At 38.3% G+C, this 24,827-nt stretch overlaps 1 protein-coding gene across 1 annotated transcript; it reads right to left on the minus strand.

Moving 5' to 3' along the window:
• Positions 1-8,278: 8,278 nt before the first annotated feature.
• prr15la (proline rich 15 like a) lies at positions 8,279-8,605 on the minus strand. The gene has a single exon (XM_066641514.1). The coding sequence runs from the start codon at positions 8,603-8,605 to the stop codon at positions 8,279-8,281; it is 327 nt and encodes a 108-aa protein (XP_066497611.1).
• Between the last annotated feature and the right edge of the window lie 16,222 nt (positions 8,606-24,827).

The raw sequence follows: 24,827 nt of genomic DNA on the forward strand, positions 1-24,827 counted from the left end.
CTCTATATTTTAAACACAATATGAGAAAATGGTGAAATAAACAAAAAATAAATTAATGAACATTTGAGGTGCTGTAATGAGAGAAACAATCTTTAATAAGATTGAATAGCAAAACATTGAATGAACATTAAATATATACAAAATCAGGAAAACAGTAAATAAAGCCATGAAGAAACTTTAACAGATTGAAACTGAACTGGAAAAGATTAGACAGACACCTTACAAACTAAGAACCAATGCAGGCCAACGTGATTTACACTAGCCGAAGGGACCAAACAGACAAAAAGCAGTGACAGATTGAGATAGGACACATTTAACGAGACATTTACATTGCTAGACTGCCATGCTAACATTAGAGAATGAAAGCAAAGAAACTAATTTTGATCAAATGTTGCATGGAATGCAGCTGAAAAGCCACAAATTCATTCAAGTCAAATGACATCAGTCCAAAACTCCAATGCAGAGTTGATGACTGGAGATCCTAGAACTGTAAATGAAAAAACAAATGCACCAAAAAAAAAGCATTTTCTATATAGAAGTTGTTCTGGGTTATACAGTTAGGGCATGGATGTGTTGGCTTTTGTCTCCCTCGACTGATTAAGTGAACGTTACTCGGTCAGTTCTTCAGAGAAATATCTGAAGTGGGGCAATGTTTAATTAAACCTCTCAGAAACCATTCCTTGGAGGAAACACGGGGGATTGTCTAGACAATCACTGGTGCTTTACATTCATGAAAAATACTCCAAACATCCGAGCATCCTTTTTCCATGCTTATTACATAACTACATAAGCAGTCAAGCAAAACAGATGGAATATAGATCCATAAAACATACAAATATCGTACGAAGAAGCTATGATAAGAATTTACCTTTATGGCAGCACTTGTATTACTGCATGGCAAGTACAAAAGCTTTTCAGGAGGGATGACAAAACCTAGACTTGTATAATGGCTTGTTCCTAAACTAAATACGTTATCTTAAAGTCTTCATTTGTCTCTTTAGATAGATAGATAGAGATATTTTATTTATCGCCAAAGAAAGTTAGCACAATGGAATTGTACATCTATGAGTAGACAGTTATCCAGACTGAATATCTAAAATCTTGACACAGATGTTGCCAATATAGTATAGGAGTCTAGCCCAATACCTCTTCATGTAGTATGGTGTTAAGGGAATCAAACTATCTTCTGCATTGAAGGCAGAGATGTTATCTGTTACACCAAAAACCAGTACCAAATTATTCTAGCTAGAACATGACTATACAGTTTGTCAGGTGTTATGAATATGTATGTGCGTGGGTACTGTGCCTTACCAACACTGCCCTTTAGTAAAGTGAAATTCAACATAATGAATGTCATCATATTGTGTCTTGTTAAACTCCCAGTTCCAAAATTAAGAGGGGAAAACATCTCTTAGGATAATACTGTCTCTTCCACTCAGCTTTTCTTTCTTGCCTCTCATTTCCTTGTGCGAGACGTGTTCTCGCAAGTAAAGAGATATTTTGATGTTACCCATAGCTGGAACACTTATCAGATAAAGTACTAGAAAACATCTTCTAGTGACCTCTGGGTGAACCACAAAGGTGAGAGGTTAATTTGTCTCTGATCGAGCTCATACATTCCATACGCCGGACCACCTTTGGTTCTCTTGTTCCATGAATCTTGTCCAACAGGTCCTTGATCTGTTCCTCTTCTTCAACATGACAGATTCAGAAAAGAGACTCCCATTCATCATCCTTTAGACTTGAACGCGACCTCAGACATTTCAGTAGACATGGTCACCACGGAAGACATCAGTTCCTGAAAGAACCGATCGTATTTGAGGTACTGGTGCATCTTCCAGTGATACTACTAGGATGTGGCCACGATGAAATTTTAAGAATCAGGCATTATACTGGACTCCGGAAAAGCCATGGGTTTTTCAATGGAAATGGTCACAGGAGCATGAGTCTAATCTTCTTAAGGCGTTGTCTGAAATATAAGAAGGAAAATATATTGTAGTGCATATTTGAAAGAAGAGTCATTTAATAAATATGTCTATGAATGCTTCAGGACAGATCTAACATACAAGATGATAAACACAATCATTAGGTGATTAAATCTTGGTAATCTCACCTCTGAAGTCATGACTGCATTTTTACAGGGGACCTCTACAGTTACTGCTAGGAAAGGCCTCTTTCAGCCTGGCCAAAGCATAAACTCAAAGACGTGGTCATCTACTTTAATAAGTATCAAATGTACAGTACCAGTCAAAATTACACTTGCTAAAAACTTGTACATTGCAAGTTTATTTGAGAATGTACTACAATATAAATCATAAGAAGTTTTCACTTTCTGTTGAAGGCTGTGACTAAATATTTGACCATGCACAATTTACCACAGGTTAAAAAACTGCAGTGGTCATTACTTTGATTTATTAACAGCTTCTTTCTGTACCAGACTGTAAGGTTATTTAATTCTGCTTTACGCTTGGTGTGCTGAAGATTAAAGTACTATCCAGCAATACACAACCCTAATGAATTAACTGTTGAAAGTATGATGTAATAACCGAGCTAACCGAAACTTTCTTAGAATAAACAGTCTTGAACCACCAAAACCATGGCACTGATGGGCACTTTCCCAACTACAAAAGGTGTAGAGGTCATTGTTATCAGCATAATAAACCCTGCTGGACTGAACCCAATGAAAGGTTGCAAGAGGTCTCAGTGGATCATGTTGTCAAGTCATAAAAGTGCCATGAGCCACCATTTTCCAAGAGAGAAAGCTGGGTAATGTTTGTTTATTTGAGCAGAAAAGGCATCTAGCTCCATTTTGAAGTGATATCTAAAGGCCTCAGTCTTTCAAAGCCTTTCATGTGAAAGGCAAATGGGAATAAGAGAAACATCATTTTTTCTAGTCCAGTGGGGATAAAGTCACCAAGGACTGCTATTTAGATATTTGACTTTCTAAAGATTTCACATGGACATGATGCCGAAAACAAAACAGCACTGGCACCCTGTCAATTAGAAAGGTTATATAGATAGGAACAGCACTTAACAAGCTCACAGCTATTCTTTCTGTTTTAAAGTAGGTCACAGTCAAAGGTTTGGACAAATTAAAAGTTAACCCTAATTTGAATACCTCTCACATAATATAATCATAGTTTAGCTGACACAACTATAAATTTCACACAAGAGCCGTAATGCTGCTTTTCACATGCTTGGCACTTGCTAAGGCAGCTTCACGAAGCACACACTGGGAACAGTTCAAGTTCAGAATGTACTGATAGCTAACTTTAAGTTGGAAGTGTATGTTTATTTTGGGAACAATATTCATACATAGGCATTAAATACGTGAATTTCCCTGTTTTTGTTTTGACATAAATTCATTTAAGCATGCCTACTTTTTGTGACTGGTAGTCTACACATTTGACCCCACCTCCGCTTCACAGTTTTCCAATTTCTGTGTCGTTTTGGCCTGTACAATTCTCTTTCTCGGTTTCTGACTTTTAGTTATGCCAGCTTCACGCAGTCGTCTTTGAACTGTTGATATTGAAACCACTGACGTTCTAGTGGCATTGAGCTGAGCTTGTATTTTAGGAGCACTTAACTGCCCATCTCTTAGACTAATGACTCGAATAAACTTGTTCTCCGATTCCGAGGTCACTTTCGGCCTCCCTGACCTTGCTCGGTCCTCATGAGTACCAGTCTCTTCAACACGTTTGATAGTCTTAGCCACAGCACTCACAGACACCTGCAGTGCTTTTGCTATTTGTCTTAATGTTTGGCCTTCCTTTCTCAGATTAATCACAGATTCCCGTTTTTCTCTGCTTAACTGGGTGCGTTTTGCCATTTTTAGTTCATTCACGGATGTCAGGGATACAGCTATGTGATTATATTTAAAGAACAGACCCTGCTACAGTTTTAATAACTGTTTTGAAAAGGCTAATGAGCTAGCATACTAATTAGTGTCCAGGAAATCTGACACTGTTATACACAGTATCGTTCAAGACTAACTTATTTGGGCTTCAGAGGAATATCCCCTTGTTTTTGGTGTCCAATTCATGGAGGTTTACAATATTTAAGTTTCAGGTGAAAATAACTTTTTTTAGTAAATAATTAAAACAAATGTGAATGTGAAACATTAATATCTCCTTAAGTGATGCAATTAGTTGAGTCTACACAATTTATAAAGTTGAAAGCAGGTGTAGTGAAATGTTGACTGGTACTGTATCTTCTACAACAAAGATGTCATCTGACACTTTTGGCGCTGTCACAGCTTGTTGCCAAAGCCCTGAGGAAGAAGAAAACAAGGGTTGAGTTCCTGAACAAGTTAAAAATTAGATAACAAAATACACCATAACCAAAAGCCTTTCTGGTATTAAAACATGTTATTTTTTGGAAGAGAAAAACATGCAACAAAAACCAGGGATTGACTGTGTGAATTGGAATAACATCCACTACAGGGGGGAAAAAAACAACTGTAGGTTTTTACATTTTCATTTTATAATTTTTGCAGCATTTTAGTCATGAACGAAGAAATTTCCACTAAAGTTTTTATAAATTAGTCAATATTCTTAAAATATAACTAAAAATACCTGTTTCAATAAACAATAGATATTTATTAGTGAGTTTAACTTCTAAAAAAAAGACCTTAGGACAAACATATATAGTGTTTTCTATTGGTCAGGCTTTCCTTCTCATTCTTTGGCTGACATAAACCCTACTGACCCTTTGCAGATAAAACTGAACGAGACATGAACGGACACAGAACACAGAGCATATCCATCTTCCCATGCAAGGCATGAACGGTTTCTACAACATGGGTATACAAGAGAGAATACCTAAAAATTGGTGGAGATCTATTATAACGAGTGAATTCAGGTATATTAAATTCACAGAGGACTTGTATAATTTCCACAGAAAAGCATGAAATTAACTGGGATGATCCTCATGCAGCTGCATGACAGCATATGGATCACTGTGCTCAATGCCATGCGTAGACTGGAGGGCTATAAAACTTTTAATCACCGAGTTCTGAGAGGCAGTTGTGATCCAGAAATTATCATCCAACATCATGCCCTGAATTCTCAACTACAAGATGCCAGTAAATCATCCCTAACGATGTCCCTATATCTAAAGCTTTCCCAGGAGTGTAGAATCAGTTACTACACCAATTTAAAAAAATGTTGGATTAGCAGGTGTCCACAAACTTTTGTCAGCGCAGTGTAGATGCCTTCGACTACGTATAAAACAACTGTCACCTGTGAAATATTGGTTTTGCCAGTTCCCAAAGTAAACACACAGAAGAATAAGTCCTGACTACACAGATAACTGCGAAATGCTGTAGATGGTGTAAAGGTATGGACTCCTGGCCCAGTACCAATCACTGAAAAAAACAAACCATCGAAACCCGAGCCTCGGTAACAGAGGGCATGAGAAAGTAGCCTGTACTTACACTATAATGCAATACATAGACAGAGAGAGAGAAGGGTGAACTGAAGAGTTTACAGCTGTTACCGCTACAAACATTCACACGGTCACTTTGTGCTAACCGCACAGTGAATATGTTCATATAAATACTGCTAGGGGGCGTTTCCTGCCACGACTTCTGCTGCTTCTTTTCTGCCTGTTTTTTCGAACACTCGACAACGGTTGTTCTTTTACCGCCACCTACAGAGCGGAGGTTTACAACGGTCCAATGGGAAACAGACCCCTCCCACCCTCCCATTTCAAAACAGTCAAACATTTGATATCCGGTCAAAACAAAGGAAAAAAAACCTTTGTGACGGATATTGTGAGATATATGGTGGTAATTTTATGATTTTTAAATAATTATAGATATAAATCTGGCAGGCTTGATGTAGGTATACAGGCAACGCTAAGCTAATAAGACGCATGAAAATGTACCAAGACCCCTAATGTAAAAACACTGTTTATTACTTTGCAAAGGAAATTGTTACAGGAACAAATAAATCAGTCCTAATTTGGCGCACTTTCCTTCTTCCTCTCCATGTCCCAAACACATTCAAAGTTGAAGGCTGCATCTAGTAATGGCCAGCTACTCCATGGCTCCGGCATCTTCCAGTTTTATTTCTTTTATGTCTATTTCCTTTTCTCAGTAACAGTTTTTTTGACAATTACTTTCAGGCTGATTTGTTTTTCCCACAGGGCATACATTGACATCATCACCATTGGCCTTTGCACTGATGTCACAGACCAATTAAAGATTCATAATAACAGCTCATTATACGATCATACGACGTCACGTAACGGAACAGGATCCTGTATTGGACTTTTATACATAAAGCACTCACACTGCTTCAGGACAATAGCTCTCCTGCCCTCCAGTGGTTAACTGAGAAATGACACGTTCTCCTGCAAAAGCAGAAAACCAGCTGGAAGATTCCTGTGAGGATATGATATGGATATGTGGACATGAAAATATAGTGCTCAAGTCACATTACATATAATTTCAAAATGTGTAGTTTATTATTCTAATTATTTTACTAATTGTAAATTTTTTGCTAGTGTTAGCTAGCTTTGTATCAGAAACATATGCATTAAACTTTCATTTTGACAAGGTAAACAAAACATGAAAATATATAAAATGGTTTAAAACAGCCTCCCCCAGTCTATTAAAATAACGTGTAAATGTATTCAAATCTACCAAATACACTCCATAAAAGTTATATTCCTTCCTCTTGCTGAATGGCAGTATGAATAAGAACGATCAAAATAACAAAACAACTACGTAATGATAATAAAATCAGACATCTTGAGGGAAGCCACTGATGCATGCACATTTGGACTGTGGAAGGACACCAGAGCACCCAGAGGAAACACACACAAAATGCACAGTAAACTCTTAACAAACAGTGACCCAAGGCATGGTTTGAACCCACAACCCCAGAGCCCTGGAGCAGTGTGACAGCCTAGGAGTTGTCCAACCATAACCTTTTAATATATATACAAATTATTTGTAAAAAGTATTGTTTATTAAATATTATATATATATTTTCTTTACATAGTATCTTATATCATGCTCAAATCATTGAAATGACTACTGGAAGCTTGGATTTCAGGAAAATGGAGTTTTCTTCTAACAGCACAGTTCCCATAAACATTAATAATTTTAGTAAAATTCACAGGACAGATTTATAACGAAACAAACACAGTTTAAAACAGAGTGAGATTTTCAGCAAGGAGACTGTTGATGTACATTGACTTGAGTAACTGAACGTCACTCTGGTCATAAGGCACTGAGGTTCTTGCATCTGATTAAAAAATGTAAAAATTAAATTGAAAGAGAAGTAAAATATGAAATGTAGATACAAAAATGTCTGTGCCATTTTCCTGTGGGTGGTCTGTTTGTGTTTTTAGGCTGGCTTTAGCAGATTCAATTGCAAATATTGCAATTTTCTTTTTCAAATTCAATACCCACTGACTTCTCCATGCGTCCAACAATGTGTTTTTCCATAATTCCTCATGCTATGTGTATTGAGAAGGTGGAGTGTATTTTTTACTGTCCTCAGCTTAATAAGAGACTGTGTGTGTGTGTGTTTTAAGCAGTAAAGATCTAAAACTTTATCTGAACATCTAAGATAATATCTGCTCTGAAACAAACCCATTGACCCACCTTGGACTGACTATGGGCAGTGTGGGGTTGGACAATCTTACTAAGTGCTACAATGACCCTGTGACCCTTCTGAAGCTATATCTGGCCTACAGATCCATGGACTTGTGAGGCCAAGACAAAGAAACACTCACTTAGCATTACCAGTGCATGGACAAAATTAAAGGGCTGATCAATTAGTAATGAGCAAATTTCATGGTCCCTGTCCAGGTCCAGGTCAAGGCCTAAGTGTGCCTCTATAATTCAAACTTGGGGTATTGATGGGGTATTTGTGTGGGTGGAGCATGGAGAGACTGATAGCACTACATAATGAAATGCATATGAGCACCTCATTAATGTTAGAATGTAGTCAGCTTGAGACGTTTTCATGCCTTACATACAGTTCAATGCTGTGCTTGGAATCAGATTCCATTCTAATGGATTTAACAGAGAAATGGCTTTGCATCCATAAGTGTTTGCAAAATTCAGGACACACAAACAATCAAGCTTAGTTCACTTCATACAAAATTCCTACTAAAACAGGTGTTGATTTAGATTTACTCAGGGATGGTTGGTTTAATTCAGGTGCATTTCAATGGTATTAGTGCATATGTAGGCCTATGCAAAACCGTTTGAAGTGCACAGATGCATTCCTCGAGCAGACCAAGCCCATGATCCTCAAGACCTTCACTTCCCTGTGTTATCACTGCCATTGTGAGTGTCAGAGTTAGGGAACAGCTCAGGGTTTTCCGCTAATGTGGCACGGATCCTCTTTTTCTCCTTGAAGCGGCCTGAGTGAGAGACTTTAACGTGACGTCCTTTTGTAGCTGTTTTGTCCACGATACGTTCAAGACGGGCATTGAACTGACTGTCGTCTGATGGTCCAGCAGCTCCAGGTGTGGCCTCAGCATTGCTGTACTCTGCAGGGATCTCATACAACACCTTAGGCTCAGATTTCTTTTTGCGTAGGAAGGTCAGCTTCCACCAGGCAGGGGCAGGCTCTGCCGTCGCCATGGGGAAGGAGGGGCTAGGCCTGTGATGAAGAAGAGATAGAGGAATTCAAATTTATATTAAAATATTTTCCAGTATTTCATGATGAAAAACAACAACAACAACAAAAAAACCTAACCAACAAAAATGATATTTTTCCATGTTGGCTAAGTGTACTGTACTAGTCCATAATGCAACATACTTTTTATTCAGTATCCAATGAAAGAGAGAAAGAAAGTTAGCCTACAACACACAACAAAAAAATATATATAAAGAGAAAGAAAAAAGAGTGATTTGTGTTCACACTTTGTGTCCTATAAGAGTTAATGGATCAATAACTGAGACTAATCCTGGGGGGTGTTTGTAGGTATCTAAAAAAATGTAGCTTTTTCAAATAAAGTGTAAGATCTCATCAATAAATGTGACAACATCAAGAGCAAAGAGAGGTTAACCCAAAGTGACTAAATCCAAATTGAACTGCCATCTCTCAAGATAAGATTTATTTGGCTAACTAATTAACCTGTGAGAATTTAATAAAAAAAAAACTGTTCACGGATCAACCACAATATTATGGGCACCTTCTTGTTTCCTGACCATTGGAGAACAGGGTGAAAGTGGGGAAAGAAAGTATACAAAGCAACAGATGGACTCCAGTCAGTAATTGTAGAACTTCAACGTACTCCTGTGAACAGTGGAGCTCAGAGAATGGACACTGAGTTCAGAAACAAGGAGGTGGTCATGCTATGATTGATCGGTGTATGTTTCCAAATTAACACAATACCTTCAGCTTATATAAGGACGCTATCTATTAGTAGATGACATAAGGGACATAGCTGTTGGACTTCTGGCCTGTGTTGTCTTGTGTCATGTGAGGTGTAGTAGATAAAGTTGAGTGATTTTCTATGACCTTCCTACTCTTTAAAACCTTGGACACACAGCAAAGAGAATAAATTATGCTGCAGTTCAGACCTGTATGTTATTTTCGTATGTAACAAAGGTAGCATGTTGCAGCACCTCTGGAGCTTGCTGAAAAGAACAACATTATTCCCCAGTGGAAGTACAGGGCCATTAGAAGCTGCAGTCCTCAGACAACACATTAATTTTCCTTCAGTGCGTCCACTGGGCATTATTTTACAAAGAAACCTTCCAGTTACTAACAGAGTAGACTCACCAGAGTCTAAAACATAAATAAACTGCTACTGCTCATGGACGTTAGCAATAAGTAAACTATTTGTAGTGAGTAAGCTGAGATCCTTGAGGGTGTGGGCAGAAGCTAGGCTAATGTTAAGGTCTGGGTCTATGGGGTGACAGTGCTGCTGAATTTTTCATTGCAACTCAATAGGCGCCATATGGCTGAGCTATGCTAAGGTGGAATCTGTGGAGCTCCAATTACAAGCTTCAAATTTCATAGCTGCAAACTGAAGTCAGGCTACATGCTAGCAGAATGCTATAATGCTACACTTTTTTTTTTAGGGTCCTAGTTGGTAGCGAGGAGTCTACAGTAGATGTAATTAATAGCCTCTTGTACTATACAAAGGCATACTTTCACAGCTCATAAAACATTGGTTGTTTGCAATTTTCATGCCATTATTTGGACGATAAATAAATTAATGAATAATTTTTGTAAATAAAAATGTGTCTAAACCCAATCTTCAACTACTGGTCAACTACCCAATCACTCTTAGACAGGACATAGCTCAGTATAGCTGTAATTTCAGCTTGTATGTGTGCACTAAACTCTGACTCATGCTGTCCTTTGCAGTAGTTCTTTCTGCCTGAATAGACTTCATTGAGCAAGGGGCAGGGTAGACTAAGGTGGTTAGTCATGTTACTATCAGAGAAAGGCTGTTGCTGGGGAGTTTGCTGAGGCCATAATAAAAGCATAGAGAAGAGCAAACACACCTTCAATCTCTCTCTCTCTCTCTCTCTCTCTCTCTCTCTCTCTCTCTCTCTCTCTCTCTTATATCCAGAGATAAGGCTGCTGCATTGTACCTGAGCGTATTCAAAAGAAAGGAGTAAACTGGCTATGGCTGGTTGCTCAGCAACAGAGTGGTCATTTCCATACAGTATGCTAATATCTCAGCCCTCTGTGTTGGCTTTGACTTCTGGCCTCTTTCATGTTTGTATGGGCACAGACAAAAACCAGCAGTGGCACTCTTACAGCTCTCAGGCCTGGAGGAAATTACATTTATTCTTGTATTAATTGTCTGTTAACACCACAGTGCATGCTGGGAATATAATCACAGGGAAATGCTGTAAAAAGGTAGAAAGATTCCATGTTTTCTGGTGGAATTCACTGCTGCTGAGTCAATGAATGAAAGCCGTGACAGAAGCAGTTTATTTTAGAATATTTGTCACAGATAAACTTGATGAAACATATATCTTAGCCTCCAAAACAGTTTTAGGATATTAGATGTTCATGACACTCAGTGTCCATATTACATTTTGTTGCTAGTATTATAAGAAAATTGTCACTTATATTTCTTGATTATAATGATGAATTTGCGGTCCATTGTTCAGTCCATTGTTGTGCTGTTTCTATTGCGTGTAAGTTTCATACATACAAATATTTTAAACTGGTTTATATAAATCATGTGTCAAAATTGAAATTTCATATATGGACATCAATGGGTTAATAACTGAATAATTAACATGGAATTTAAGAGGATGAATAAATATAACGTTTGAAACTGGCATGAAAGGTTACATGATTCATATATTACAAGGTCAGAGTCCAAGGCAAGTCTGGTGTTTTCCCTGCTCTAACATTCCATGAACTGATAAATTAAATCAGTTCATTTCAAAGCAGGAAAAACACCAAAATGTACAGTACTTCCCTACCTGTGACTTATGGAAATACTGCATTTTGTCAGGTGTTAACAGAAGAAGTCAGTTTTTTATTCAGTCAATATGTCAGCAATATGTAGCAAATGGTTGTATAAATCCTCATACTGTGATAGTTAAACAGAACTGTCAACACTGATACCCAGTTTAATCTTATATGGTAGGTATCAACTTTCTGACATGAACTGTGACCTCAATATGGACACACCTTCAGCAATGCATGTTTGCAGAGCTTGAACATTGTAGTTCCAATGTTGTTTTATGTGTGGGTTACAAAGGCTAGTCCTGCACCAGCCCATAGTCATTAAAGTACAGGACATACGTATGCTATGCCTGACTTGTTTTCATTCATGCCCTGAGGGTATGTATCTCTGTCTCACACACACACAAACACACACACACACACACACACACACATACAAAGAAAAGTTCAGTTCCCCATTCAGGCACCCACGAAACTCTTAACCAGCATGGTTCCTTGGACAACTACAAACTCATCTTTGACATGATTCATATTGTAAGTCACACTGGATAAGAGCATCTGCCAAATTCCTCAAGTGTAAATGTAATTTGATTGATAGAACATGTGCCTTAATTTAACAGTGGAAGTTAAAGTAAAGGTAATGGTTTATGGTTTGGTTATACGCTGTGCAAATTCTCCTTTACTTCTTATCTGAAGACAATTATGATTAAGTATGTAGGCCTGAGAACCTGATCTCAGATCAGTGCCGTACAGCAGCTTCCACAGAGCGTGACATTGAGCCACCGGGAAATTGTGATTCCACTCAAATGCTCTGATAAGTGTGACAGCTTATGATAAGACACAATTGCTTCTGTGCCCCAGTTTCGATGACATTATGCTCCCTAATCACATCCTCTGATCTTACTAATCATGCAAATCCAATAAAAACAAGTCCAGTCAGGCCACACAGCCATTGTACAGAACTTTCTGAAATTAACAGCATCTGAACTCAGGACAACATACAAATAACACTTTAGAACACTGCTTCTATAGGCTACAAGAAAGACTTTTCATTGTACCTTTAATGTGGTTTTACCTTTTTTCTACTTTGCAGGTTTATTGTATTTTTAGGTGTTCCTGTTGTAGACACAAGTGAATGGTTGTGCACACAAAGCCAGTATAATCCCCATAGGAAAACATGAATGAAATAATGAAACTGAATGCTCAGTTCCAGTAGTCAGCAGGGTATAAAGATTACCAGCATTGGACAGTGAAGCAGTGGAACTACATAATATTACCAAAAGTATCGTCTGTCTTCCCACTCATATGAACTTGAGTTACATCACATTCTTAATTGACAGGGTTGCAGCTATAACACATTTGACTCTTCTGGGAAGGTATTCCACAAGGTTTGGGAGTGTTTATGGGAATTTTTGATGTAGGACGAGAAGGCCTGGCCCACAGTCTCTGCTAATTCCTCCCAGTGTTCTATCAGGCTGAGGTCAAGAGTGTGTTCAGACCAATCAAGTTCTTCCACACCAAACTTGCTCATCCATGTCTTTAAGGACCTTGCTTTGTGCAATGGTACACAGTCAAGTTAAAAACAAAAAATACATCCCCAAACCGTTCCCACGAAGTTGGGAGCATGAAATTGCCCAAAATCTCCTGGTATGCTGAAGCAATAAGAGTTCCTTTCACTGGAACTAAGCAGCCAAAAAAACCAACTCACACCATAACCCCCCTCCACCAAACTTTACACTTGACACAATGCAGTTAGACATGTATCGTTCTCCTGGCAACCGCCAAACCCAGACTTGTCCATCTGATCACCAGACGGAGAAGCGTAACTCGTCACTCCAGAGAACACGTCTTCACTGCTCTAGAGTTGAGTGGCAGCGTGCTTTTCTCTACGCACTGTTCTTGAGTTAATCTGAGGGCCACATGAAGTGTGGAGGTCTGTACCAATTGATCCTGCAAAAAATTGGCGACCTCTGTGTGCCTCAACAATTGCTGACGTCGCTCTGTCATTTTACTTGGCTTACCACTTCGTGGCTGAGTTGCTGTTGTTACCAGTCACTTCCACATTATTATAATACCACTGACAGCTGACTGGATTATTTAGTAGCGAAAATATTTCATGACTGGAATTGTTACTGAATTACTGAGCTCCTGAGAGCAACCCATTCTTTCACATATTTTGTAGAAGCAGTCTGCATGCCTAGGTGTTTGGTTTTATACACCCATGGCTTGAATTAATTAATTTGGATGGGTGAGTGAATACTTTTGACAATATAGTGTATGTTTCCTGAAAAAGGTGCACATCTCTGTATCTCTGGAAAATGCAATAATGTTTGTGTGGCTGAATGCAATCAAATCTTTACAGTCTTTAATGTTCAAACATCTATCTTTTATGTCAGAAGATGAGTTACTACAGAAGGTATCTCCAATATGCTAAAAACTGCCGTGTTAGAGCTAGTTTCCTATAAGACTGGGGATGAAATGAAATGATTCATATAAGATTAAGACATTTCCGATTTGTTGTTTGAGAAAACTCCTCCTTAAGAACAAATCTGAATCAGAGGCACTCTAAAGAGGATCTGAGCTTTGCGAAAGGCGTTGTTTTACAAGCGCTATAAAGGTACAGCCTTTCTTCTGTTCTCCTCTGCACCTCTTATCTCCAGCGAGATATATCAACTGTAAATATTTACCGAATGTGGGGCAGCAGAAAAGAGATCGGTCAGACTGAGTGAAAAGCATCTGTTCAGAAGAGATTGTGTGGAAAGCAGGTCTCCTGACTTGCATAATGGCATGGAGAAGATTTACCTCTCATTTGAATGGAAATCTTTGGAGAGGTTTTCTTTATGTTACTGAAAACCTTGCTTATATTAAAGCAGGAGTTTTAGTGAACAATCATTAATTACAATACATTATTATGGAAAGTATTTCATGTCTATTTAAAGGTTTGGTTTCCTAATTAGGAATCATTGCAAAATCATATGAAAATGATTAGAACCATTGAAGCCCATCAGATACGTTCAGTCACAGGATTGTACTGTTATGTACTGCTTCCTGAACAATGACAGCGAGAACAATGAAGAGTTGCATTAAACTAAACTTCCATACTAGGCTTTTCTCTGCTCACTTGTACACAATGATGTAATCAATCCTCAGGAGAGGTTTTAAAAGCGAGCAAAAGTCACCCTAGTTAGATCAAACGTTACGGGAAAACAAAGACGCATGAACAAATAGGTAAACTGATCTCCTGTTCCCAGTCTGCATTATTTCCCAGCACTCATCCTTCTGTAAGACTCACCAAAGCTGAAATAAATGTAAAATTTTAATAAGATTTTAACTTCATACACATGAACAAATTTAGAATTTGATAGTTAACATACACTAAAGGAAGAAGTTGGGACAGAGGCATTACATCATTGATCCTTGATCTTTGATCCACTTTTTAATCATGTGGCAAATTACAGTACACAAAGTTACATTTTTGTCCATTCGTGTTTGAAATAAAACTTCAGCTGCTCGGCGGTCATGGTCACCACTCCCTGATTGTTCTCTTCAAATGCGCTACAGAAAACAGATCTGGACTGAAGGCAGGCCAGTTAAACACTTGAACTCTGTGTTTATGCAGAAAAAATGTCTGGGTTTAGCTTGCTGAAATAACAATGGACTTCCCATGAATATGTGCCACATTCATGGCCGCAAAAAAGTCTCTCTACAATCCCAATAAACACCTCCATATATGAAAATAATCCATTTTGTGGGCACTAATGCACCCCCCACATCAAGAGAGATGTTGGCTTTTTTACCTTTCACTGTTATCAATGACAGAGAACTCAATGTAGACTCCTCTGACCACAGCCCAGTTTCCACTGTCTTTCAGAACATCTCAGATGAGCTTGGTGACAATTGTATGTTGCTTAATATACTGTAGTTTCATGATGCATTTCTTGATACAGCAGCAGACTGTTTTAAGTGACAACAGTTTTATGAATTATATTTATCAGTATACAGTAGAAAGACAGTTTCAAGATCACAGTCATTTAACAGTTGTTTCAGGCCTTGCCCTACACTGACTTACAGTTCTCTAGACTTCCTGAAACTTTTCACAGTATTTTGCACACGAGTTGGTGAAAAACTTGCATCGAGAAATGTTCTTTTTGGCACAAATTCATAAGCCATAACCTATAATTCCTTGTAAAAACTGAGCTTTTACTGGAAGTTTGTTAAGTTTTATATTCACTGCTTATAGTGGAGTTTTGTACTGATATTGTGTTTTAACTTAGTGTTTTGGGGGCATCAACTTTCAAATTTGTTTGCATTAACAAAATACAATCAACTTGGTCTCCTAAAATACATCTGACAGTATAAATGTTCAAGAAAATGAAGAAATGAGGTTATATTGTTTCTTGTATTTTAGCTTTTCCAGAAATGATTCCATGGTACACCGTCATACACAGTCATACAATGATCACTCCTAATAATGTCATATCATAACCTATAATAACTCAGCTTAAGCACATTTACTAACGAGCATTCTTCAGCACTCTTGTACTTTTACTGTCGAAGAAAATAGGTAAGTAATATATAATATTTTACCAAGTACAAAAGCATTTACTACATAAACAAGCCCTTGGAATGTAGAACCTTATATCAGTCATTTCCATTTTTTAACCAGCGCTGCTCACTTAGACATGGAGATAAACAATTTTTCTGCATGAAAATAAGTTCAAAAATAAAAATAAAATAACTAAATAAATATAGTTTTCTCTATTGAAAGGACTAAATAATCTTATAAGTATTGTAATGCTCTAATTTTAACAGGGAATGTGAAAAGAATTCTGTGGTCATCCCTTCTGGACAAGTTAGCCATGAGTGGACTTGTAGTGACATTCTGAGTTAGATAAGTTAAAGGCTTACTTTGGACAGTTAATATGTGAGCAATATACCTATTTGACCAAAGTTTATCAGAACACTAGCTCTTCCCTCATATTCAGTAAAGCACAACATATTAGAAAATACTTGAGCACACACCAAATGTATTTTATATATATATATAGTATTCTAGGTGGATCAAAATTCCTCTCACCTGTGTGAGTAAAAATGTGTCAGGAAGGCTGTGGGAAGTGTCGCCCCTCCAGAGGTTACTAGCCCTTAGTTCAGTCCACTCAGAACTGTTTACAGTCAGGTCCAGTGAGTGCAGTCATTGCCCCGTGGTGATGGTTTGAGACCAGTCTTTCCACCTTTACATTTGTTCTCTCTCCCTCTCTCTCTCTCTCTCTCTCTCTCTCTCTCTCTCTCTCTCTCTCTCTCTCTGGTTTCGTGTATACTCTTCTCTCTGACAACCAGGTGCAGCTTAACAGGTGCATGCTCCTCCTACTGTATGACACACACACACACACACGCGCACCTTTGCACACACACCTTTGCTCATGGGCACACAAACACAAGAAGCCCCACCTCCCACTCCTGCTTCAGTAAACAGGGCTGTGGTGACAGCAAGTGAAGACACAAACACTGATCTGTAGGTATAACCTCGCTAATTAGGTCTGTACCAGCTGTAAACATTACCAGTCACTTCAGCTTATCCAAAACAGAATTCTGACTCGCTCAGTGTGACATACACAGAACTATACCAACCAGAAGTGGGGTCTGTTTAATGAAGCAGAAACCTTTCAATACAACATTGTCTTTCGTGACAGTGAGGGGAAGGTTAAGTTTGGAATTCTGGATGGTAAATAGTTAATACGAGTCGGCGTGAACCTTGAAGAATATACAAATGATATATTCAGCAGATATTAAGAATATATATGAAAGAAAAATTGTTAACTACATCTGTTTGTCATAAATATCATAAAACTACCTACTTAATTTAAAATTAAATATTATATTTATGCTCTTAATATTTCAGCTCAATTTAGATTCTATTATGGCACATTTTAATATAATAATGTTAATAACCAATGAAAAAAATGAAAAATATACATAATTAATAAATAGTAAGGCTGCATAAAACAAACATGAGTTTGTGCTTAAATTCTTAAATATAAATCTATGACATGTCCATACAGGGCCTAGGTAAGTGTATATGTAAACCAAGCACCATGTGAAGTGAAATAATGAACAAACTACTACTGGTGGTATACTGTTGGTGTGATTTTGGACACAGGCTTTAAGTCAGACTTCAAGAAATATCCTTACTACATAAAACCCAATTAAAATTAAGCATTACTATCCTACAAATACTTAACCAATTCACCTAACACAGAACTGCAATCCAGTTTTTATATTTATATTAGCCGCTATGCTAAGACCTCACCTCCAGCAGAGGGCAGTAACTCTCTCACCAACAAAAGCAAATTTACAGAACTTTTACATCTGGCACAAGGCCCTGGCATGGGTTAATCAGAAGAAGGGTGTTCAGTGACCAGTGACCGGACTGGTCCCAGGGGTCAGATTCAGGCCATTAGCCACAGTGTCTGTACTGTTGGGGACCACTGATGCTGCCTTGGTTCTCTGGCTTAAAGACCCCTGAGAATTGGCTTGCACTCTTTAGCCAAGTAAAGGCTGAGGAAAGTAAACTTCAATTTTAATGGCATATTAACGTTTTTTAAATCTGTTAAGGGGGAGATGGGGAGTGGTGGCTAGAGTGTTTGTGTGTGTGTGTGTGTGTGTGTGTGTTCGACAGAGAGAGAGCAAGAAAGAGAGAGAGAGAGAGAGATCATGTTAAAAAATAATAATAAATAAAAACAGTAAATAAGAATAAAAGATTAAGAATAGCAAAAAACTCACTAATAATGAGTGAATCCCATAGTTTGCAGGTCAGCATATCTCGCTGCAAAGTTAGCCAGAGAGAGATTATACCTACAGCTTTTGTAAATTTTAGGGAACTCTTTCACATTATCTATGAAAAATATTTAAAAAATGACTGCTCAAGTACAGTTTAATTGTATGAATCAATCTAAAATCGGCATTTGAACTGCTTCAAATTTGCACCAGTATAATATTCTGTACTCAATTATACACCTCGCTTTGTCAAAAGGGTTGAATATTTTGTAAAATATCAATTATCAGCAACATGTTTGGACAGAGAGGGCTGACCATAATTTGGGTCAACAGCACCCTGCTGTCAAACAGAACAAGGTGGCAAATCTTTTTTTTTTTAACAGAGGTCTTTTTATTTTTATTTGCATATTATAATATAAACAAAGACTTGAGGAAAAAGAAAAAAAAAGAAAAAACCGACCCCACTGAGGTCTCCAGTGTTAAACCCCTTCTGCATCAACCTAAAACTTGATTCTTCAGATAAAGAATGGTAAACAAATAATATGTAAATATAGCTAAGATAATATAAACATATTCAATTGTACAAATAAAAGGCAAAAGGTAAAAGATACCTAAACAATTAAATGAATCATCCTTAGTATATTAGATATTGACATAGTTTCCAACATGCTGACTAATCCACAGTGTCTATATTATCTATATAAATCTAAACAGGTTGCCAGATACTATTAAATTTACCACTACACCCTGCCAAAGCGTATCAATCTTTTTCAAAAACCAAAAACTGCATTATGTCATTCACCCAATTTTTAAAATTTGGAGGGTTTTTCTCTTTCCACTTGAGTAATATAAGACGTCTTGCCACTTATGTGGCAAATGCTACCACCTTTGAGTCCGATTTCTTCAAATGAAGCTCCTTAGGGGTCACCCCAAATATTGCTGTTATAGGAGAAGGTTGGAATTGCTGTTCAAACACCCCTGAGAAAAAGTCAAAGATAGAATTCCAAAAGACAGCTAGTTTTGGACAAATCCAGAACATGTGTGCATGTGTCGCTGTTCCTGTTTGACATCTATCACATGTTGGATATATATATCTGAAAGATGTTAAATTTAGTTTTAAGTTGCTCAAAAGATGCAAAGGTTTTGTCAATAAAAAGATCCTTTAGAATGTTAACTCCTTTTTCTGTCCACAGTACAAAGGCCTTATCAATATTTCAAGGTGGTAAATCTAATGGAGAAATCATTCATAAAGACAATGTTCAGGTTTGATAACATTGATCTGGAGTCTAATGTAGAAAACAAGTTTACAAATGTGATACAGGTGCTAGCTATGTCTCATAGTTTATGTATTAAATGTATTAAAGAAACTATGTAGCATTACTACGTAGCATAAGCCTATCCCAGTAAATAATTAGCCGTTGATTCAACGTTGAAATAACGTAATGACTGCCGTCTAATCAACGTTCTTCTAAGGTTGAAAATGAAAGTTGAAAAGACGTCCAAACACAGACATTGAGAAGACGACTATTAGACGTATTTTGGACGTCCATTGACGTTATTAATTGGTCCCGAAATAAATTATTGTATAAAACGCGTTTTGGACGTCCAACGTTATCGATTGTTCACCACTTGATAACTAACTTATTAAGATAGATTTTAGATGTCCATTGACGTTTAAAATATGTCCTTGACGGACAGACTACTTTTAGACCTATTTTGAACGTCCACGGACGTTCATTGTTTACTGGGATATTATTTTTTAAATGTTCCTATTTGCCCACTTTTCCTGCCAACATCCAATACATCAACTTCAAGAACTGACTGTTTACTGTTATTCACTGCACCTCTCAGCGGTTTTGTCCTGTGAAACTGACTTTGATGAGAAGTAGGTCTTCCTCTGTCTCCACCTAGTGGCTGAAGCTTGTTACTCCTCATTTCTCTTTAGGGCAAGACAAGCAAGTCTCCTCAAATGAAGTTCACTTCAGCCACAAGGTGGCATTAAGAAACAAGCGTGTTTATCCGCAGACAAATACAATAGATTTCAACTGTGTTCCGGCTCACTCCATCTAACTGCGAGCTAGAACTAGACATCGACCGAGGCGCTTTATGGGAAGAAAATAGAGACTAATGCTTTTGACGAATAGCTCCAGGTCTTTCGAAAAGATCTAGTTCATTTTTCTTCGTGGGGTTTCCTTAAATCCCTCAATCATCTCCACTCTTCTCTATCCTCTTCCTTTTCATTCATTTCATTTTTTTCATTTTAAAGACTAGCACAAATGCACACATGCACTTAGATGGACACACACACGTCCATTATCTGTGATCTGTGGTCACTGTAGCTGCTCGTTATTGGGGGTGGCAGAGGAGGAACAGACAGTGATGGTGTCCATCAATCAACACTTCTCTTTTTCATCCACCTCATTTCTCTCTTTCTGTCTCTCTCACTCACACTCACATACACACACACACACAGAGAGAGAGAGAGAGAGAGAGAGAGAGAGAGTGAGAGAGAAAGAGAGAGTGAGAGAGAGAGAGAGAGAGAGAGAGAGAGAGTGAGAGAGAGAGAGAGTGAGTGAGAGAGAGAATTCCAAACTAGATCTTACCATCAAATGCCAATATACACTGATGAACCAAACTCATCCCAGCGAATCCCAGTCACACTCACAATCTTTCCACAGTATGTCCTGGTCCATCACATATTCAGATAAACACCACACACCTACCTGGCCATCAATTGTACAAGCTCCAGTTCTGAAGTTTGTAAGATGGTTGGTCTTAATGTTTTGGTTAGTTAGGTTATGGTTCATTTTCATTATCTGTAACCGCTTATCAAGTTCAAGGTCGCTGGGGTCCAGAGCCTATCTGGAATCATTGGGCGCAAGGCGGGAATACACTCTGAAGGGAGCGCCAGTCCTTAACAGGGCAACACAGACACACACACACACATTCACTCACACACTCACACCTACGGACACTTTTGAGTCACCAATCCACCTACCAACGTGTGTTTTTGGACTGTGGGAGGAAACCGGAGCACCCGGAGGAAACCCACGCAGACACAGGGAGAACACACCACACTCCTCTCAGACAGTCACCCGGAGGAAACCCACGCAGACACAGAGAGAACACACCACACTCCTCACAGACAGTCACCCGGAGGAAACCCACGCAGACACAGAGAGAACACACCACACTCCTCTCAGACAGTCACCCGGAGGAAACCCACGCAGACACAGGGAGAACACACCACACTCATTCGACAGTAACCTGAGGTGGGTGTGGATCTGTGACACAGCAACACTACCTATTCAGCCAGAGTGTTGCCTCTAAATCATTTAATTAAAATGCTTAGAACATTCACAAATAACACATACAGCGCAGTTGGTGTTCTCTTGACACAGAGTGTAGATCTGGACTAAACCTCTACACTTTGGACCTACGTTTAAACTCCATGTGCAACACTGTCTGAAACTGCAGTCTAATGATAAACATAATAATAAATCATTAATGTGGCACAGCAAATGCCTCAGTTATAAATAAACACTTAAGGCCAGTTTCTTAGACATGGGTTAAGCCTAATCTTAGACTAAAAGGCAATGCCAGTTTTGCGTCACCCGTAATTATCCAATTACGTTTACAGTGGACTGTTTTATCTGGGAAATTATCCCTTCGTTTAGCAACATTATCAATGTTGTTGCTTAAGAAATATCTGAGCTAAATATCTACATATCCTTCATAATATTAAGATTAGCCAAAATGAATGAAAGACTAGAGAAATCTATACTGGATAAATCCTTAATATTACACAGCAAAGATACCAGTTGTAGAACATCATAGACCAAACGTTAGTCTGCTCTTTACATTTTCTGATGACATTATTTTGAAATATTACAATATAACAACAAGGTACCTGTGTAGTACCTCATTTCTGACAGTATTTGGACTACGCCTTGTTTTTAAGTAAACTACAATACCAGTGCTGTTATATTAGGGGTTGACTTTTCAAACAGAGTATGAACCCAGTAAACAAGAAACGTCCCTGGACGTTCAAATTAGGTCTAAAAGTAGTCTGTCCGTCAAGGACATATTTTAAACGTCAATGGACGTCCAAAATCCATCTTAATAAGTTAGTTAAGTGGTGACCAATCGATAACGTCAGTGGACGTCCAAAATACGTTTTATACAAGTAATTAATTTCGGGACCAATTAATAACGTCAATGGACGTCCAAAAATACGTCTAATAGTCGTCTTTTCAATGTCTGTGTTTGGACGTCTTTTCAACTTTCATTTTCAACCTTAAGAGAACGTTGATTAGACGGCAGTCATTACGTTATTTCAACGTTGAACCAACGGCTAAATGTTTACTGGGAATGCCTTATTTATTCATTTATTTTCATTAGAGTCCCCAACCCAGAACAGAACTTGGGAAACTGATAGGTCCTATAAATAATGTACACTTACACGTAATGTAAGCCCAGACCTAGGAAACTGGTCTCAATAAAACGCTGGACCCTGAAGCCTACCTTTAAACAGATTGACCTGTCCAAAATGATTTTGTTATATTTGTGTTGCGTTGTCTTCAAAGGGCAAAGCCATGACTCCATTTAATTTTTGCCTTGTTGTTAGGTACCTTTTACTAAATAGTTGGAATTGGCCAATGACTAACCTGAGAGAGAGAGAGAGAGAGAGAGAGAGAGAGAGAGAGAGAGAGAGAGAGAGAGAGAGAGAGAGAGAAAACGCGGCCTTGAGAAGTTTGTTGTTGGCCCAGAAATGGCTTCTTTCTCCTCGGCCATACCTCAGGCAGAGGAAGTAGAGAATGTAAAAGAGGAAGAGAAGGGTTAAAGCCACGGGCGGCCATCACTTTAATCATAATCAGCGCAGCTAAAGAGGAGGAATGGAGCGCGCACCGCTGTTCCGCCTCAGATTAGCCCGTCATTTGCATAGTGCTGTTCTTCATCGCCGTCGCCATGGTGACGCGCCGTCCTCCTCGGACACGCTGAAGCGTGGCCTGCGGGCCGCTCTGACAAATGACCAGCCGAGACGAGCGACAGTGATTGATAGCCTGACGGGCTAAATAGTGCAGAACTTCTTCTCTCTCCCCCTCTAATAGGAGTACAAGAGGTGTTTAAAAATCGGCGTAATGGAGAAATATGAAGCCGTAAAGGAAAGGCAGAGGGAGGAGAGGGTGAACAGGGGACTAAGGGAGAACGGGTGGGTGGTCAGCACATGTGATTATGTGTGTGTGAAAAAGAGAATGATGCCATGCACAAGTCCCAACTGAAAGTAAATATTCTCAGTGATCCACCTAGATTCATCATCCTCATTTCCATCATCATCATCATCATCATCATCATCATCATCATCATCCAGCATCACAACTGTAAGCCCAATGCTTATAAATGAACCCATCTGAGCTGTCTGCATTCTGTACAAGTTCCTGTACTGTGCACAGTAGATAGTTGTGAATAGGACAGTGCTGCTATCTAGCTATCTATCTATCTATCTATCTATCTATCTATCTATCTATCTATCTATCTATCTCAATAAGTTTCTCTGAGGGTATCATAGATTTATTCAGTATTTAAATCACATGATGCCTCACAGAGTGAGCACAGTCCAGTTTATATGGATATGGTGAAGCTCATGTATCTTTAATTTTGATGATACTTTTTATCTAAAAATGTAGCCCCATTGGTTTTTGTCTATTCTAATTTATTAAATTTGTATAAACACATTCAATGAAATGCATTAACAGCAACTATGTTCCTCTTTGCTGCAGTAACAGCCTCTTGTGTTGTAATAAGGCTTTATAGTATGAACTGAAACATTGCTGTGGTGATTTGATTGCATTCAGTCACAAGCGCATTGGTGAGCTAAGGTGCTAATGTGGAAGGATTAGTTCTGAATTAGAAACATTACTCAGACTCATCTCAAAAGAACTGAATGGAGTTCCATCACTCTAGAGAGTTCAATTTCACTGCTCAACAGCCCAAAGCAGATTTTTTTTACATCTCAGTCTGACACTATGGCATTAGGCCTGGTGGCCTAGCATGTTCCTGAGCATTCAGTTTGATTAGCAATGCATTTCTATGGACATTGTACAAACTGGGTTTGCACAATTGAACATCAGTGTCAGCAACAAGTGCCCTGCACCTTAATATAGTGGAAATCACTCTTTAGGACAGGTGGCTACAAAGGTTTGGACATATTTGACCAGTCAAGACATGTTTGCTACTTGCATGTGAGCTACAAGGCTAATATAGCTAACACGTAATAGATATTTACAGCTTTAAATTAGCATTGGGTAACTTACATGGTGAACTTCTTATATATATATGTACCTAAATACATTGAGTTGTTACATAACCTCAGCCATGTTTAGCTAAATTTAGCTATGTGATTTCTGACCCTCAGTGACATATTAACATCTAGATAAAAGTACAGACCAGTAATCATTGTTCAAGATGGCTGCTCATACACATGACATCAAATCATGTCTGAAATCATTGCTAGTCTGTTGTGTAATTGACAATCACAAGAGTTTAAAATGCTGTTTCCTATTTCCCCAGGTACATTTATGTTTACCATACATGCATACATTTCTGCTGTTTCACATGTATGCATGTTTCAAACTTGCCCCATAT

Source organism: Hoplias malabaricus, chromosome 13, assembly GCF_029633855.1.
Source record: "Hoplias malabaricus isolate fHopMal1 chromosome 13, fHopMal1.hap1, whole genome shotgun sequence".
In the NCBI taxonomy this organism is placed as follows: domain Eukaryota; kingdom Metazoa; phylum Chordata; class Actinopteri; order Characiformes; family Erythrinidae; genus Hoplias; species Hoplias malabaricus.